The 17,742-nt window shown below is 38.8% G+C and overlaps 1 protein-coding gene across 1 annotated transcript in view; it reads left to right on the top strand.

The window, feature by feature from the left end:
- Positions 1 to 317: 317 nt before the first annotated feature.
- Positions 318 to 17,742, top strand: part of SSPN (sarcospan) — a 37,288-nt gene continuing 19,863 nt past the window's right edge. The window contains exon 1 of the mRNA XM_061204659.1: positions 318 to 820. Coding sequence (XP_061060642.1) covers positions 542 to 820 — 279 coding nt within the window. The 5' untranslated portion in view covers positions 318 to 541. The remainder of the gene's footprint in view (positions 821 to 17,742) is intronic.

The following is a 17,742-nucleotide window of genomic DNA, read 5'->3' as shown; positions in this document are numbered from 1 at the left end:
GAAAGAGCCCGTGCCTTTTTTGGAAAATAAAGAACAATTTAACTTCTGGAACTTCACAGCTTGGAGCCTAGCAACGCCTCTTTCGGATTAAATTTTCTGCTAATTAAACTCAAATGATTTAAACATTCATCACCTTGCACTGCACCTCTCAGAAAACAAAAACAAAACCGAAAAAATCCTGGGGTTTGGAGTGGGAGACATACACCACACACACACACCCACACACACACACACAGCCGCGTACACAGACGTGCGCGCACACATACACACAGGCGCGCGCACACGCAGCCTGTCTAAAGTGCGCTGGGGTTTAGGAGGCGCGGGGCCACCCTGCCCGAGCCGGCGGGCGCTGTGTCCCGCCCGGCGAGTTGGCAGTTGGCGACCCCCCTCGACTCCCCCGCCGCCGCGGGCTCCCCGTGGCCTTCGGAGGCTCGGCGAGTCGCTCCAAATGTTTGCCATATTTGTTCAGCCTCCGTAACTCGCCGAGCAGGGCCAGCGCGGCCCGCCCCGCGCCGCCCTCGCCGTCGCCCCCGCAGCCGCCATGGGCAGGGAGCGGCCGGGCCGCGGCGCGCGGAGCCAGGGGGGACCGCCGGCCGCCGACGCCGCGGGGCCCGAGGACATGGGGCCGAAGAGGGGCGCGGGGGCCCCCAAGGAGTGCGGGGAGGAGGAGGCCCGGACGTGCTGCGGCTGCCGGTTCCCGCTGCTGCTCGCGCTGCTGCAGCTGGCGCTGGGCGTCGCCGTGACCGTGGTGGGCTTTCTCATGGCCGGCATCAGCTCCTCCCTGCTAGTCAGAGACACTCCATTTTGGGCTGGGATCATTGTAAGCATCGAGTCTGTTTTGCCTGAGCGCGTTTGCCAGACAGGAATGCCACGCCGCATGGTCGAGTTACCACTAACCCACCTGCATGCGCCCTTCCCCGGCTCCACGCCTCTAACTCGCCTTCTGCTTGGTGACCGATGCCCGCCGCCCCGGGTCTGCTCGGGCCGGGCGCGGCGGGGCTCGTGCCCTTGTCCTGCTTGTGGCTCCGAACGCCTCCGCCTCCGACAGGCCTGACCCTCACGCGCTGGAGCTGGGGAGGCGAGGCACGGGCTGCTTACTTTGGTCACATTGAACAGCCTCAGTAACAACAGCAGATTCACTTCGGTTTTTTCCTTCTCCTCGCCCGCGGACCCCACCCTCGTCCCTGCAGAAGTAGCAAAAAAGTGAATAAGTTCATCCTGTAAAAGCAAGTTAGGAAAAATCCTGTACTTGGAGTGGCCACATTGGGTAGAATTGATTTTATTTTTTAAATCTGAGGTTCCGGTAGTAAGTTTATAAAACAGTGGTTGAAGGCAGGAAATGTGAATACAGCAAGCACAGCCTTAATCCACTGGAATCTAAAGTGGGATAAGCCCAGGGTGCTGGCCGCGGCAGGAGTCTTATTTGGGACTCTGCTAATGAATGTACTGGTCTAAGCAGAACACCGCTCAGCTGTTGTGAGTGAGTGTTTGGACACAGCATACTTGTCTTAATTAAACGGATTCTCTGATATGAAACGGGTGCCATTTATTGAGCACCTACTGTGGGCCTGTCCTGCTAGAGGCCTTACACGTATTATTTCTAATCCCCACATCAGCCTTATGGGATAGTTATCATCCTTCCATTTCTCAAATGAGAGAACCAAGCGCAAACCCACTGAAGGTCATGAGTTGGCAAAGTTGGCAAATCAGCCAAGTTGATTCCTTTTAGCACCAGACTACATCTGCGTTTTCCTCATTGGGCCATGCTGCTCCCACATTTAGTTTGTAATTTTATTATTATAGTGCCTCGGGCTTACTAAAATCTCTTTCACGTGCATTATTTCATTTGGTCCCTGAAGCAACACTTTTGAGGTGGGAACTGTTAATCATCTGGGGACACGAGGAAACAGGCTAAGAGAAGTTAAATGGCATTCTCAAAGCCCAGAGGTGAAAAGTGGTGGAGTCAGGTGAGACCAGAATCGACACCTCTGGCTCCTAGTCTCACATTGCATCATTACTGCTATTACCACAAGAACTGTACCTTATAAAACAACCCTCAAAATAATTTTGGATCAGGGACAGATGTTAAAAACACCTGATTAAGTATGCATTGATGCGGGTATTTTCTATTTAAGATTATTCGAACTCCAAATTCTTGCAGAGTAATTTAAAACTTTTAATTTGTGTACTGAGAATTCCCATGAAATTATCATGATTGGAGTTTTCTAAATCAAGTGATTTTAAAAATAGCTTTTCACTAAGATATACTGGGTATTTTAGTCACTTCAATGACTGTTAACATACTCAGAGGGAAAAAAATGTCTGTTCTTCAAGGCTAGGTGAATTCAAAGAAGAAAGGAACGAAACTTCTCATTCAGTGGTTTTGAATATCATTTACAAATGTGTTTTCTAACCTTTGTTTATTTCAACTTTAGAAAGTCCAGTACGAAAAAAGCAAATTAGGTGGGGAAAATTTGTCTTAATGTTTAAGACAGGAACGTACAAACCTTGCAACTCTGAAATTTCATGAGCTCCTTGTAGGAGCATCCCATGCTCCTAGTTGCCCTTGGAAGTTCCCTGGATATGGTGCAAAGAGCATTATCTGCAGCCAGTTCTCTATTTTTTCCAGTTTTCTCAGTTATAATCTGGGATCCACTCGAAGTTTTCTTGTAGTGACATCTGTATTGATGATATCTGTAGTCTTGTCTTTCAACAGAGAGCATATGCAGAGCAGTTAGTGGGGATGGCCTGAGACAAGTGAGGAGGGGCCCTGAGGAGCCGGGCAAGGAAAATCTCATCCCAGCTGGGCCAGAGCTGCAGGCAACTTGTCGCCGTCTCCCACAGACTCCGTGCTTGTTGTTCTCCTCGGGCTGTCTGTGGTTGGTCCTGGGGCGCTCTTCCAAGCTTTCAAGGAAGGGAAAAGGCAGGGAGGCCGGGTGGTGAAGTACAGAAGCGGAAACACTGCACCTGGTGTTGAGCTCCCGCCCGGCCATTATTCACTGAATAACTTGGGGCAAGTTACTTAACTTCTCTAGGCTTCTGTGTCTTCGTTGATGAAATCAGAATGGTAATAATAATTCCTATCTCTTAGGGTTGTCCTGTGGAATAAATAAATGAATACATGTTCTAATACTTAGAGCAGTGCTGGCTCACGGTAAGCGTTCAGTGAGTTCGCCCTTTTTCTTAGCGATGAGTGGAGCAGTCATTGGTAGTGGCGCTCTTCGAAGTAGCAGTGGCTCTATTTTATCTCTAATCACGCAGAACAGTCACTTTGGACTTGCTCCACTTCCCAGACCAGTTTGAACCCTGAAGAAGCTATATCAGTTTGGCCATCTCACCTTTCTCTGATGCGAGCCAAGTTACTGTTAGCAGTCTTAGCGGTATTAGATGAGTCCAGTACTTTCTGAATCTTTCTGGAGGATTATAAAAATTAACTTGGGGGAAAAGGGCCTCCTCAGGGTCATTTTCCCTAGGGACGTGGAATGATTCTAGTCTGGTATATCCCCCAGGGAATACTGGAAAGTTTGCCCTATTTAGCAGACCTGTTAGACCAAAGCAGTACAGGTCAATCCCTGAGGCTGAGGCAGAGTCAAACCTGTTTCCGGAATTTACGCTGAATTCAAACAGGGCCCCCAGACTGAGGCACTCGCCCCATCGACAGTTTGACCTGCTTCACTCTTCTATTTCTGTTTATATTGGTTGCCTCTGATCATGTGACACTTACTTCATTTTACAAGGTTTGCTATCGCATTACTTTGGGATTTGGGTATCACCAGTCCCATGATAGAATCTAGGTATACGGATAAATTCACTTAGGCAACTTTTTCTTGACCAATATCTGGGTGGCTTGATGAATATTCAGTGAAATTCTAGTTATAAAAAAAGCCATTGGTAGTCTCCAATCAGAGATTTATGTCCAGAGGAATTTTAGAAAAACAAATAGGTTATTTCTTACCTACCTGTAAATATGACTCCTCTCACTCTCCATCAGAGACATGACTGAAGTCTTTTTACTTCAATTACAAAAGATTCCCGTAAAGGAAAAAAAAAAAGAATGGAGCTGCTCTGGACACCACGTAACCTGTGAAAGTGCCATTCTTCTCTCAAAATTCTTTCTACATGGCTTGAGGGTTGCAAGTCACTCCACAAGGACAACACAAAGTGAAACAGGGTCTTTGAGGATGAACTTGGCTAGGGGCAAGGGATCCTAGGAAACAGAAGTTTGCATTTTATTCTGTTAATGGCTTGAGTAGCTGGGTCGAATAGACATTCAAGTTTGCGCGTCATTCCAGAATTCTTATTGATGAAAAACTGTGTAAGGATTGAAGAAATCTAAGAACTTTGGGGCCTTCACTTACTTCTTACTCAAATTAGTACAATTTTGGTTTAGGTGAAGCATAACATGTTTGAACTTTGGCTTATTTTTTTCATTTGGCAACGTTTGTTGGGGATGTCTGACGAGCTAGGCATTGGTCTAAAAATAATGAATCATATACAAGGAGGAGATCTCCAGAGATCCTGATGGACATGTGGCCTTATCTTATCTGACAGTAATGAATACTTCCGATTAAAAAATTTAACCTACGCAAATATTTTTGAAGTCCATTTACCTTTCAAAGTATTTCACTTACCGTGATTTATTTGCTTTGGCATCTCTATCTGAAGTCAATTTAAGAGCAAACTCTTGCTTCTCTTCCCCAATGGGGGTGTTTAGTGTTTGTTAGTTTCTTGGCCCTTGTAGGGAATATTCCCATGGAAAGTGGGAATTTATTTGCCTTATTGTGCTTTTTTAGTTTTCCTCACTCTTGCTCCATTGCCTCCCATACCCCATCCCCCTGGAATAAAATCCCTGAGATATATACTACAGTAATCACAATAGAAAGTTTAAGGAAAGAGCTTAAAGGGAAGAATATTTCCTTTCCTTAATGTCATTCATAAAACTTATCGTATGAATCTGTAATGATTAAGAGTACTGTCAAGAATTTCAATAACAGTTTTCATATGTTAACTTACTCTAAGGAATTCAAAATGCAGGTGTATTCAGATTTTTTAAATCTATTTTTAATCTTGACTTAATGGAAGGGAAAATTGGGTGGTTATTTATTTTAAAAAAGAATACACCCTGAAATTCACAAGTAGATATATGACATATAGCAAGTAAGGAACAGGTATTGTTACTATCCGGAATTTATAAGTGGAGAGACTGCGACATGATGGTTTGCCTAAATGATTTGATCATGGTTATGAAGAAAAACTGGAAGTGAGAAAGATTTGGCACTGGGGTTTTGGATAGACCCTAAACAAGTCAAGAAGCAAAAAAATGATGTCAATTTTCTATATATGTGTATTGACATTTGAGAATTTAATCTGGAATTATATTTTTAGGAACACATTGCATAGTAGTACATTATTTTTCATATTGGGGCTTTAATATGCTTCCAAAACTTAAAATTGCATCTCTAGCACCACTGGGAAATAATTTTGATTATAGCAACTGTCACAGGATAGTTAGGAACTGAGGAGTGACAATCCCATGGCCTAACTCAGTCTCCACTGAGTATGTATAATAAGTAATGAGAGGATAATTATCTTATAGGTACATGAAGTTGTTGTAGTAAGTCTAGAAATGGAATGTAATTGGATTAATTTGGAAAAAAATTAATTTTAATAAGTGTATGAACACAAAAGGGAATATTCAAGAATTTGGTGACATGCTCTCTGAAAGAATTTTAGGAATACTGAATAAAGAATAAGTAAAGTTAATAATAAAACAACAAAAAAAATTAAAAAAGAATAAGTAAAGTTGGAACAAAATCATTAGATGCTTAGAATCATTAGGAGAATGTATTTTCACTTCTATTGCTAGCTTCATACTAAGCCAGATATGCAAAGGCCAAGGGAATGCTTATACAATGAGGAAATTATCCCTGAATTTCCTTTCTCTTTTTAAAAAAGGAGGAAAAGGGACAGCTTCTGATATTTTTCAACCTGTATTATGGATATATTCAATCTCTAGAAACTTTTAATATTGACAATTATCATTTTGGTTTTATTTTTTTATGGTAGAAAGAGTAGTGCATAGAATTCGGCGATAATCAAATAAAAAGTAAAGCAATTAATTCTCTTTAAGTATATTATGTGTCCATGGGGCCATTATTTATCCCTGACACATAACGGTATCCAATGTGTTAAACCGAACTCTATTCCATATTTGCCATTATTAGAGTTTCTGTTTGAACTTACATATATCCATTTTTAAACTATGGTTTGAGAAATAACATACAGTTGTATTTTCCAATATAGAAAAATTTAAGTTTATTGATAATGTTGAAAAGAAGTAAGAGGTGATAATAAGGAGTGTGTTATTACTCCATTGTGGGCCCTTGGGTTCCAGAAATATTCAGAACATGTTAACTTAGCATTATTGAGATATTTTATTTCATGTTATAAAATGACTGCAGGATCTAAAAAAGAAAGAAGTCATGTGACTTATTTTGCATTCCCCTAACTTGAATAAATTAGGACAAATTAGGATTGATGTGGCTGAATGCTAGATGCCAATATTACCATCCTTACCTTCTACAAAGAAAGCAATGGCATAGGTTTCCCTAATATTTGGTCCAATAGTTTTATAGATTGCCATTATGATGTCCACTTTCAGTTTGGTCTGAGGAAATGGATATTTTCTGGACTTTTTCTTCCCATTAACCTTGTCCATGACATTTCTATTAAGGGTGTTCTTTAACTGGGTCCACTTGCCCGTGTTGTACCCTGAAGGGTTGGCATCAACATTAAAGGATACACACAAGATAATGTGAAGAGTTCAGTGTGCATATTTCTATGTTGCTGTAGGATAGGAATGGAATCTAGTCATTAAACTTTAATTAGATACCATTTCACTGCAAAGTACAGTTCATTTTTAGGACTTAGATCCTGGCAAACTAGAGAAATGCTGCTCAAAAGAGCCCATTAAGATCCAGGGTTGGATTCAAGTCTAGGTTTATTCAAGTCTAGGTTTATTACAATGATGAGTTCATAAGCTGAAGGTGATCTTCTTTTAAAAAATGGATGTTGGGAACAGTATTTGTAGCATAAACTATATAAAAGCCTATTTCAGAGGCATGTCGTCTTTCAGATGGTTTGGATGCTACCTCAGATCTCAGTGTATTGAGATAAAATTTGGCAGGAGTAACTGTTAGATGACTGAGAGAGGCAGCTCACTCGATCACCCTGGTAGATTTTAAAATTCATATGTGTACGCTTCCACATACGGCAATAACTAAAATACATTTTCCTTTCTGTCTTAGCCTGCTCCAGTACAGTGGGTTCTGGTGAGGGGCTCTCTTCTCGGCTTGCAGATGGCCACCTTCTCACTATGTGCTCACGTGGTCCTTCCTCGGTGCATGTGCCTGGAGAGAGGGAGGGATCTCGCTCTCTTCCTCTACTTCTAAGGTCACCGGTCTTGTAGGATTAGGACCTCCCCCTTACAACCTCATTTAACCTTAATTACCTCCTAAAAGCCCTGTCTCCAAACACAGTCACATTGAGGGTTAAGGCTTTAACATATGAATTGGGGGCGGGTGTGCATAATTCAATCCATAGCCTTTTCAGTGAGGAATATCAGTTTGTACAGCCACCTCAGTGATTCTTAAGTGTGTTTCTCAGCTTCTTCAGGAAGGCCCTGTGGCTTTCATGGAACAGCTAGAAGTCTGAATGTTTCTGATGAGTGTTCTGAACCAGTAAGCTGGCACTTGGCAGTGCAGCGGGGTGGTGTGGCTCAGGCTCATGTCAGTAGTGGAACATATGGAGGAGGGTGTTTTCAATGCATTTACGGATTGCTTCTTTTGTCAAATTTCAGTAAAAATAAAATCAAGTAGATGTAGCCGGTGCCTACAATTCTAAGGGTAGCTTAGGCGTTTCATTTGTTGCCTTAGCTTTAAGGCTTAGGACCCACCATTTAGTAAATCTCTGCCTTTCTTGGCTGCTCCGGGAGTGAGTGGCTATCAGGATCTAGCTACATGACACCTTGGCCTCTGAGGCAAGAAAATGAGGGTGGCTGACTGAGCCCTGCTGGTGGCGGATGCTCAGATTTTCAGCAATTAGATGAGCCCTCTGGCCTCTGGGAGCAGTGATCTCAGGCTTGGTCTTTCTAGAACTCAAGGGAAGCCAGCTCTCAGGTCTTCTGTATAATATGCAGCTGATGCTTTCATTTTTGATGATGATTCTGAAAATTAGATGAACACTCTTTGTTCTGTGGAATGGGTCAAAATAAAACCCTGAAGGTGCTCCCACCTGGGGCCTCATGCTGTCACAGCTTCCAGGACGAGCGTGCAGCTCCTGGTGGATCCTCCTTAGGTACACTGTCAGGGCTTCTCGTTTGATCCTGTTTGTCCAGCTTAAAAACCCTAAAAATTCTAAGGGTCTCTGCTTTACTTTAACAAGTGCTGCACAAATCCAAACCATCCCAGAGGGAAAAACTAGAGAAGACTGAGTAGAACCATCCAATACGCCACCTTTTGGTCCCATCCGAGTCCAAAATGAGTAGCAAACAAAAGGCAAGGCCATGGTTCCAGACACATGCTGGAATATCGCTGGTTTGATTTTTGAGCATATTTAAAGTTGATGCTCTCTGATCTAAGGTTGCTAAGCAACATCCACTGCCTAACACAGTCCTGAATGTGAGTGTTTCAGTGCTGTGTTTCCTCACTCTGGCAAAAGGCTGGTAAGTGACTGCATGTTAGAAAGCAAATGGTTTGTTCACAAATAAGCATTCTCACGTTCTGCTGAAGAAGTTCGGTTGGGGCTGCTTCTGTTGTTGCAGAAAATGAGCAACTCCCCCTGCCTGGGAGAGGCTGCAGAAACCTCGAGGATGCTGTTTTATCAGCATCCCACTCAACTGTTGTTGTGAAAGTGTTGGATTCAGCATTCACTGTAATGAGTCATTAAAATCCCATTAAGATAGGTTGTTATCAAGACCTCTCTCTTGTGTGGAAGATAATGACAGGTGAGGAGAAAAGAAGAGGACTTGCTAATGTGTTAACTAGACCCTAACTAGGGAGAGAATTTTCGCTTTATTGCTAGGGAAAAACAGAACACTTACCAGCTTCCTTCTAAAGTATCAGGTGTGGCACACCTATCAGGCCATTACCTGCGCCATTTAGCTGTGCCAGGAAAGCTATAAAAGGGGACTTTTCCAAGATAAGGGAAACAGCATTTCAGCCTTCATCCTTTCTGTTGGAGGGTGGAGGTTGCTCAGCTATGGAGACGGACACAGGGCGACTATCCCGGTCTCAGGGAAGGGGTGGAGCTTCAGAGGCAGCAAGAGGGCAAACGAGGTCTCCGTAAGGTGGACACGCTTTATAACCAATGCAAAATCACTTCTCCATGACTGCATACTGATGAAAGACAGAATTCAACCATTTTAGTGCACATGTTCCACGTTCAGTAAGCTTATGCATTGTCTCTCATGCGCTCGATACTCAGATTCTGAAACAGAAGGATCAAACCCACGCAGGTTGGCTTTGTCGCATCATCTTTTCATGAACAAGTGGTTTGGGATGCCTATGAAAGGGTTTCCCTCTGAGTTAAGGGCTCTGAGACCAAACATAATTTTAAAAATGAACATAGGGTGACCGTAACTATTGTGTTCGAGAACCCTCGATAAATACTCATTCAGTCACCGAATCTAGTGCGTCACAAACTTTTCCACCTGGAGACCTCCCTGAAGGCTCGCTCCCCTTCTCCCCGTCCTCACACACACATCACAAAAAGCTCAGTGTCTAGCTAACCCATGTTGCCATGGAAGGGAAGAGAGGAAATGCGGGAGAGGCTGCAGGCTGCCTGGGGACACTAACCTCATGATGAAAAGGACAAAAAACTTTTTAAAGAAGTAATGTTACTATATATTACTTAATGTTCCATTATATCCTGTGTGTGTGTGTGTGGTTTTTTTTTTTTTTTTTTTGGTAAAAAGTGCTCTTAATTAGAAAAGCCATTTGATAATATTTTTTAAAGATTGAACAGGATGGTTCTCTCATTTACGCTCCTGCTATAATTGAATTTATATTGATTTACTGTATAATTTCTATATACTGTACCATTTCATCAAATTCTATTTATTGTACTGTTTCAAATAGATGGACCCAGGAGTATTAACGTAGAATTATCTGCACAATCATTTCTGAAGTGGGACCTAATTTGAGAACCTACTTAATTATGCCTGAATCATAAAATTCAGCCTATCTCTATACCTCTGGAGTAGGCTAAATCCACATTTATAAGATTCCTTTCCCTTCTGAGGATTTGAAAATTTTTTAAGTGAAACAAATGAATTGTAGTAGTTTATTTTTCCCACAAATAGGTAGCACTTCTACCCCTCGTGTCGATTCATGAGAAATGCTGAAACACAATTTTGTTTCTCTTATATTCTTTGAAAATGGATTATTTTGCAAAAGTAGGTACTTATAGAACCTATTGATGATTAGTTTCTGATAAGTTACCACAAGAGTGAGTTAGGTGGTTGATAAGCAACAGAACAGAAGCCTATCAACAAAAGAGTACCTACTTGTAAAACAGAAACCTTTCACATCTAGCCATTCTCCCTGTGTCTTTGCATATGCCAACTGCGTTACCCCCAGGAGCTGTGTCTGGGAGAGGGCACACATACACACAACCAGCTACGATACAGTTGAAAAACCAAGTGTTAAGTTGGTGCTCTAAAGAAGGTGGCAGAGAGGAAGGTGTGATTCATCCTGTCCGGGGAGGATCAGAAAAGGCAAGGAGAGGGGGCCTGAAACTGCAGGAGGGGCTTCAACTTTGGAATAAAACAAATGTGGGTAGAATCCCAGATCTACCATTTTCAAAAAATTTAGGTTATGATTTTTATTTTTATTTTTGTGTGAGTTTGAACAAGTATTGGTAATTCTATACAATCCTATGATTTTAATTATGAAAATTTCTAAGTATATAATAGCATAGACAGAATAATAAAGCAGCCTCAGGTTCATCAAGTTTTAATATTTTGTCATAATTGTTTTCATTTTTTTAAGAAAGAAAACATTGCAGTATATTGAAGTCACCTGTTTCCTTTCTTAATCATATTCTCCTACCCCGTCCTCCTTTTCCAGAAGTATCTACTATCCTGAATTTGATATCTGTCATGCCTATGAATGTTTTCATACTTTTTATATGTATATATCCATAACCAATAATTAATGTTGTTTTCAATATTTTAAATTTTATATAAATGGTAGCATAATATCTTTTTTTCAATATTGTTTTTGCGATTTATTTATAATAGTTCATGGATATCATTCATTCATTTTTGCTATACTATATTTCATTATAGGAATATACAACAATTAATTTATTCATTCTCCTGTTGATGAAAATTTAGGTTGTTTTCAAAAGATTATTTTTTTCTTGCAATTACAAACAGTGATACAATGGACATTCTATTCCATGGCTCTCTATGCATGTATTTCAAAGTTTTTAAAGGAACATTCCTAGGAATTGAATGATTGGGTCTTAAGATATAGGCATTTTCAACTTATTAGATATTGCCAAATCAGTACCGCAAACCCAAAGTTGTACAAATCTACACTCCAGCAAGTCAGAATTTCCACTGATCTACGTATATGCCAACTTTTGTTACTGTCAGACAATTTTAATTTTTAAAAAATCTTTAATTTTTTTAATTAACAAATTTTAGTACAATTTTAAAAGGTTACTTTCCATTTACTAAAAAATACAGGCTATATTCCCCGTGTTGTACAATACATCCTGGAGCCTATCTTACACCTAATAGTTTGTGCCTCCCAACCCCCTCCCATATTGCCCCTTGACCCACACTGGTAACCACTAGTTTGTTCTATCTGTGACTGCTTCTTTTTTGTTATATTCATTAGTTTGTTGTATTTCTTAGATTCCACATGTAAGTGATATCATACAGTATTTGTCTTTTGTCTTTCTCTGTTTGACTTATTTCACTTAGCATAATGCCCCTCAAGTCCATCCATGTTGCTGCAAGTGGCAAAATTTCATTATTTCTTATGGCCAAGTAGCAGACAATTTTAGTTTTTGCCTATCTTATTTGTATGCAATGATATCTTATTTTAATTTATATTTTTCTGATTACTGCTGGAGTTGAACATATATGTTTATTGACCATTTAATTATGTTTTCTATCCTTTATTTATTCAACAAATGTTTTCTATGAGTTGTTTTTCTCCTACTTATTGATTTATAAGATTTATTATCTTTGTTACTTAGCCTTTGTGGTTTTAGGTACTGCAGATATCTTCTCCTAGTTGGTATCATGTCTTTTACTTTTGTTTATGGTGGCTTTGTTGAGGAAAAGATTTAATTTTAATGTATTTACCTATATGAATCTTTTTATGGTATATGCTTTGATATATTTTAAAGAAATCTCCCCCTACTCTGAGGTCAAAAAGATATTTTTCTATATTGTTTTCTGAAAATGTTGAAGGTTTGCTTTTGTATTTATATCTTTAATCTAAGTGGTCTACTTTTTGCATATGGATGTGAGATAATGTCCAGATTTTATTTTTGGAGTGTTAATTGTCTTAGTACCGTAAATGCTCAGTACTTTCACACTGATCTGCTCTTTCCATTTATCATCTATCAAGTTTCCATATTAGATTTGAGGAGTGTGTCTGTGATCCTCTCCAATCCCATTGTTTTCTCTGTCACTCTGCTGATATCACACTGTCTGCATTAAAATAGCACTATAATGCATCTTGTTATAAAGGTGATGGCATAAGCAGCTCGCCCCCCCCGACCCCCATCTTCCCCGTACCCCCTGCACGGGAAGGCGAAGTCTTAACCACTAGACCGCCAGGGAAGAATATAAATTCTATATAGTTTAGAATTGGCTTCTCAAGTTCCAAGAAAAATACTTCTGGTATTTTCATTCAGTTTGTACTTTCTATGCAAGCAAAGAATACCTCACCAGTTATTTGGGTTTTCTCTAATGTCCTTTTTGCTTATCTTTTGATTATTGATTTCAGCTGAACTGCTTTGTGCTCAGTTCATGTGCTTTTCATACTATCAATTCTTTGATATTATATGAGACTTACTTTGTGATCTAGTATGTGACTAATTTTTATAAACATTCCACTTACGCTTGGAAAAAAAATGTGGATTCTCTCATTTTGAAATTTACAGTTCTGTATTCAATTTAAAAATCAAGATTTTTAATCATGTTGTTTAATTTTCTACATCCTTACTAATATTTTTCAGCTTGATCTAAAGATTACTGAGAGATGTGTATTCAGATTTCCCAACATTAGATGAATCTATTTCTCCTTGTTTTCTTCCCATTTTCATTAAACATTTTTAATCTACTTAATAACTACGTACCAGATAATGATTATAAAATATTTCTTTAGTCTTAGGTTAATAGCTATTTTCTCCCATTAAAAAAATATATCATTCCATTGTCTCCTGACTTCAGTTATTGCTGCTAAGCAGTTTGGTAAATATCTGATTGTTGTTCCTTTATAGATAACATGCCTCTTTCCTCTGGTTGCTTTTCTGATTTTCTTTTTGTTTTTGAGGGTGTTGTAGTTTAGCTACAATGTGCCTACATGTGGATTTGATTATATGTTTCCTGAATCTAAGATTTTTGTGTCTTTCATCAACTTAGAAAAAAATTCAGCCATTATTTATTTTTTCCAATATTGTTTCCCTCTTCTCTTTAGTCACTTTGCCTGGAACTGCTATCAGATGTACGTGTGGACATTCTTGTTTTACTTTCCTTATTTCTCAACCTCTCTATTATGTTTCTTTTCTTTTTTTTAAATATTTATTTTATTTATTTATTTGATTGTGCTGGGTCTTAGTTGCGGCAGGGGGGCTCCTTAGTTGCGGCATGCTGGCTCCTCAGTTGTGGCTTGCCGGCTCCTCAGTTGTGGCATGCGAACTCTTATTTGCGGCATGCATGTGGGATCTAGTTCCCTGACCAGGGATTGAACCCGGGTCCCCTGCACTGAGAGCGTGAAGTCTTAACCACTGTGCCACCAGGGAAGTCCCTCTATTATGTTTCATCTCCCTGTGTCTCTCTGTGCTGTATTTTAGGTTATTTCCTCAGATATACCTTCTAGTTTACTATTCCCCTTTTCAGTTGACTTTAATCTGCCTGTTACCTGTCCAGGAGTTTTTAATTCCAATGATTTTATTTTTCATTTCTAGAACTCCTATTTTGTTGTTATTGTTGGTTTTTTAATATATTCCTGGTATCTTCAAAAGTGCCCTGCTCTTTATTCGTGTTTTCAATTCCTTCTTTCACATCTGTTTATTTTGAAGGTACTTTTTAATATGTTTAGTTATTTATTCAAATATGTTCACAGTAGATGGTTATGTAAAAAAATAGTTACAAATCACATATATAATATAAAATCATTTTGTAAACAAATAATATAGTTATATATTGAATGTACTTTTATAGGCTCTATTTGTTAGTTCTGCTATTTGAAATTCATGTGGCTTTAATTCAGAGAGAGAGAGAGAGAGAGAGAATGTGTGTGTGTACATGCATACAAACTTATATGCATGTGAGTGCTGGCCTTCACTAATGAATTGATTTTTCATATGTTTGCTATAATTGGTCTGTGAGTTCATTTTCTAAGAGGCTTTATATGTGATAATTCGGTGTGGGCTATTTGAGGATGTAACCCTTCCAGATGGTTTGTCTTGCCAAGTGTCCCAATGGTATCATGATCCAAGAGCCACTTTTTTTAAAATTTACCTATTTATTATGGAAAATTTCAAGCATACTCAAAAGTAGATAAAATAGTATAATGAATGCCTATGGTCCCATCACTCAGCTTCAATAATTATTAAGTGATGATCAATGTTGCTTCATTTGTATATTCCTGTACTCCTTCCATACTCACACACCACACACTGGATTATTTTGAAGTAAATCCTGGATATTATATCATTTCATCTATAAATATTTCACTATGTAAGTCAAAAGATGAAGACTAAAAAATAATCAAAATAGCAATCACACCTAACAAGTTTACAATTTCTTAATAGGTTCAAATCAGAGTTCAAATATTCATGATTAACTCATGAATATTTCTTCACAGTTTGTCAAAATAAGGATCCCAATAAGATCCACGAACTGCAATTGGTTCATATATTTCTTATATCTCCTTTTCTCAAAGATTTACCTTTTCTCTCTTCCCTCTCTCTCTTCTTCCCTCCATCCTTCCCTCCCTCTCCCTCTTACAATTTATTTGTTGAAAAAAACAGTTGTTGTTTTTTTCAGGGTCACTTTCATGTTACTTTCTACTTTCTCATCTTCATAGTTGCCAGGACTGTGCAAGTAGCAGAAAACTCTCAAAATCTCTACCCCACCTCATCAGCTGAGACAGAACAATTTTCTTGATGAATTTTAGTGCTAGTGGATTAATTATTTTCTAGTAGCCATTTAGGGTATAGCAGTTTAAGGGTGTAGCCACTTAGGGGCCTACATTTATGCCATGGACTTGGTTCCACCCTTAGCCTATAGAAGCTCAGTGCATTTGAAAGTGTTTTTTGGGAGAAGGGTTTCATATAATTTAGTCCTTAATATTATGCAGAAATGGAACCTCTTGATGCTTTAAAAAATCTTCTTTGGATCAACTTGAAAGTTTCTTAACCTCTCTAAGTGACAGTGTTCTATAAAATGAGGTAAATTTTTTTTCTTATTACACTGTTTTAGGGAATAAATGAGCTAATGTATACAAAGTGGGTAATGCAAAAAGGGTACCCTTTCTGGGTAGAGAAGATCTTTGAGCAGAGTTTGAAGAATGAATATTACTGGATTCAAAATGGTTGAAGGAAGAGTACTATACCAGGATGATAAAGAAGTAAAAGGACATTTTAGCTCAAAGGCACAATTCTTGTCCTATGACTATTAAGCCCAATTTTTATCCATAACCAACTTCATTGCTCCACAATTCTTTTGTTTGTGCTAATTCAGTCTTTTGAGGGTGTAACTGCAAAATTCCCAGCAGTTCCTGTAAAATATGTATCTTAGCACAGATACGCAAATCTGCATTGTAATATTAAAGTAAAACCCAAACTAAAGAGATTCTACTTGAATGTCTGCATGATAAGTCACGCACTAGGATAGTTGTCGGATTTTTCTCTCTGTTTTCTGTAAGTGATTTGATGAAACACTCAGTTGTGAGATTCATTGGTTTAAAATTATGAGCTATTTGCAATCATTTTCAAGCAAGGTTTTTGGAACTTAGGAATTGTAGCAACTTTGTGCTGGCACATTTCTTGCAGATCTCCTTAGCTTTCCAGCCTTATTTTGGCAGGAACATCAAGGAAAGCGCACTATATCCACAGGATTTGAGGAATTCAGGCTCCCTTCATCCAGCCGCTGGTCACAAGTTCCAACTCCTTTTTATCAGTTCCATCAGGATAGTTTTCTAGTATCTTCTAAAGCAACATAAGAGGTATAAGTGAACATCTGCAAAACACAATGTGTGCTAAGAAATAGGGCAGTCACTTTGTCCTTCGCACTCTTTTTGTGTTTGTACAACAGATCTGCCTAAACTACACAGCAATGCAAAGTACAATGCAACATTGGTTAAAAAATTTTTTTAAATACATATATAAAGTCTATCTTTCTATATATCATGAATTATACATATATAATCTTTCTATATGTAAAGATAGATTATATATAAAGATATATAGCTATATTAATATCAAAATAAAGATATAGATAAAAAATTCTGGTTATTGGGTAGTTTCAAATCATGATAAAACCCACCACTTGGAATTAGAAAGGATGTATTTTACCAAACAAAGGACTTCGGTCTGGTATGTAAGTGCTTCTTAACACTCCATACTTCTTGACCAACCAATCAGACCTTTTGTCACAGCAAAGCAGGTGAATCCATCCTCTGCTGCTGGCAATTGCATGAGCAATAATTTCCTGAAGTTCCTGAAGTTGCCTCATAAGTTCTTAGAAATTTTATTTCTACAATTTATTTTCCAAAGCGATCTAGATTTAAGATAATTCTAGGTGATGATAGGCCTGCTTTTGTTTTTTAATTTAATTAATTAGCACATAAATCGTTAATTTTGATTCAGTTGGAATGTCTTTGCATATTCATATATGAAAAGTCCATAAAGTTACAGTAATTAGACAGAGATCTCTCAGGTATCAACTCCTCAGGCAAAAGGACAATGATAATAACAAAGGAGAAGAAAAAGATTGAGGGGATGTTATAGATGAGCTCAACTTAGGTGCGGTTCGGCAAGTGTCTTTTCTCTTTAGTCTCTGCAAAGAAATAATTTTCTGTGAGAGAATTCGTCATCTAGAATTACCTTTTTGCTGAGAAATTTTGACCTGGATCTCTACCAGCTTCTTTAGAAAATAATCTTAACTTGCAAACTAAAGATTCCAAATTGTTCCCTCCAAGAAATATGTAGAAATGCACAGATGGGGATGTGTGTCATAACCCAAACTCTTCCTGGGCCAGGCGGAATTTAACCCTTAGATGAAGAGAGTATTTCTGTACTACAGCTCTTCATTGGCAACTTTTACTCTAATGGAAAAATAAAAATAGAAAGAGTAGAGCAATGAAGCTCCGGGATTGTAGATTCCTAAGGCAGATGGAAAGGCATTGAATATCTTCCTAATATATTATAGACCAAATAAAACACTCCTTAGCAAAACTTACTATCTATAAAAAGTTGTTGCTAGCTATAGTT

The sequence above is a fragment of the Eubalaena glacialis genome, chromosome 11 (genome assembly GCF_028564815.1).
Source record: "Eubalaena glacialis isolate mEubGla1 chromosome 11, mEubGla1.1.hap2.+ XY, whole genome shotgun sequence".
NCBI classification, from domain to species: Eukaryota; Metazoa; Chordata; class Mammalia; order Artiodactyla; family Balaenidae; genus Eubalaena; species Eubalaena glacialis.
The sequence above is the reverse complement of the archived record's forward strand: the minus strand, read 5'-3'. Positions and strand labels throughout refer to the sequence as shown.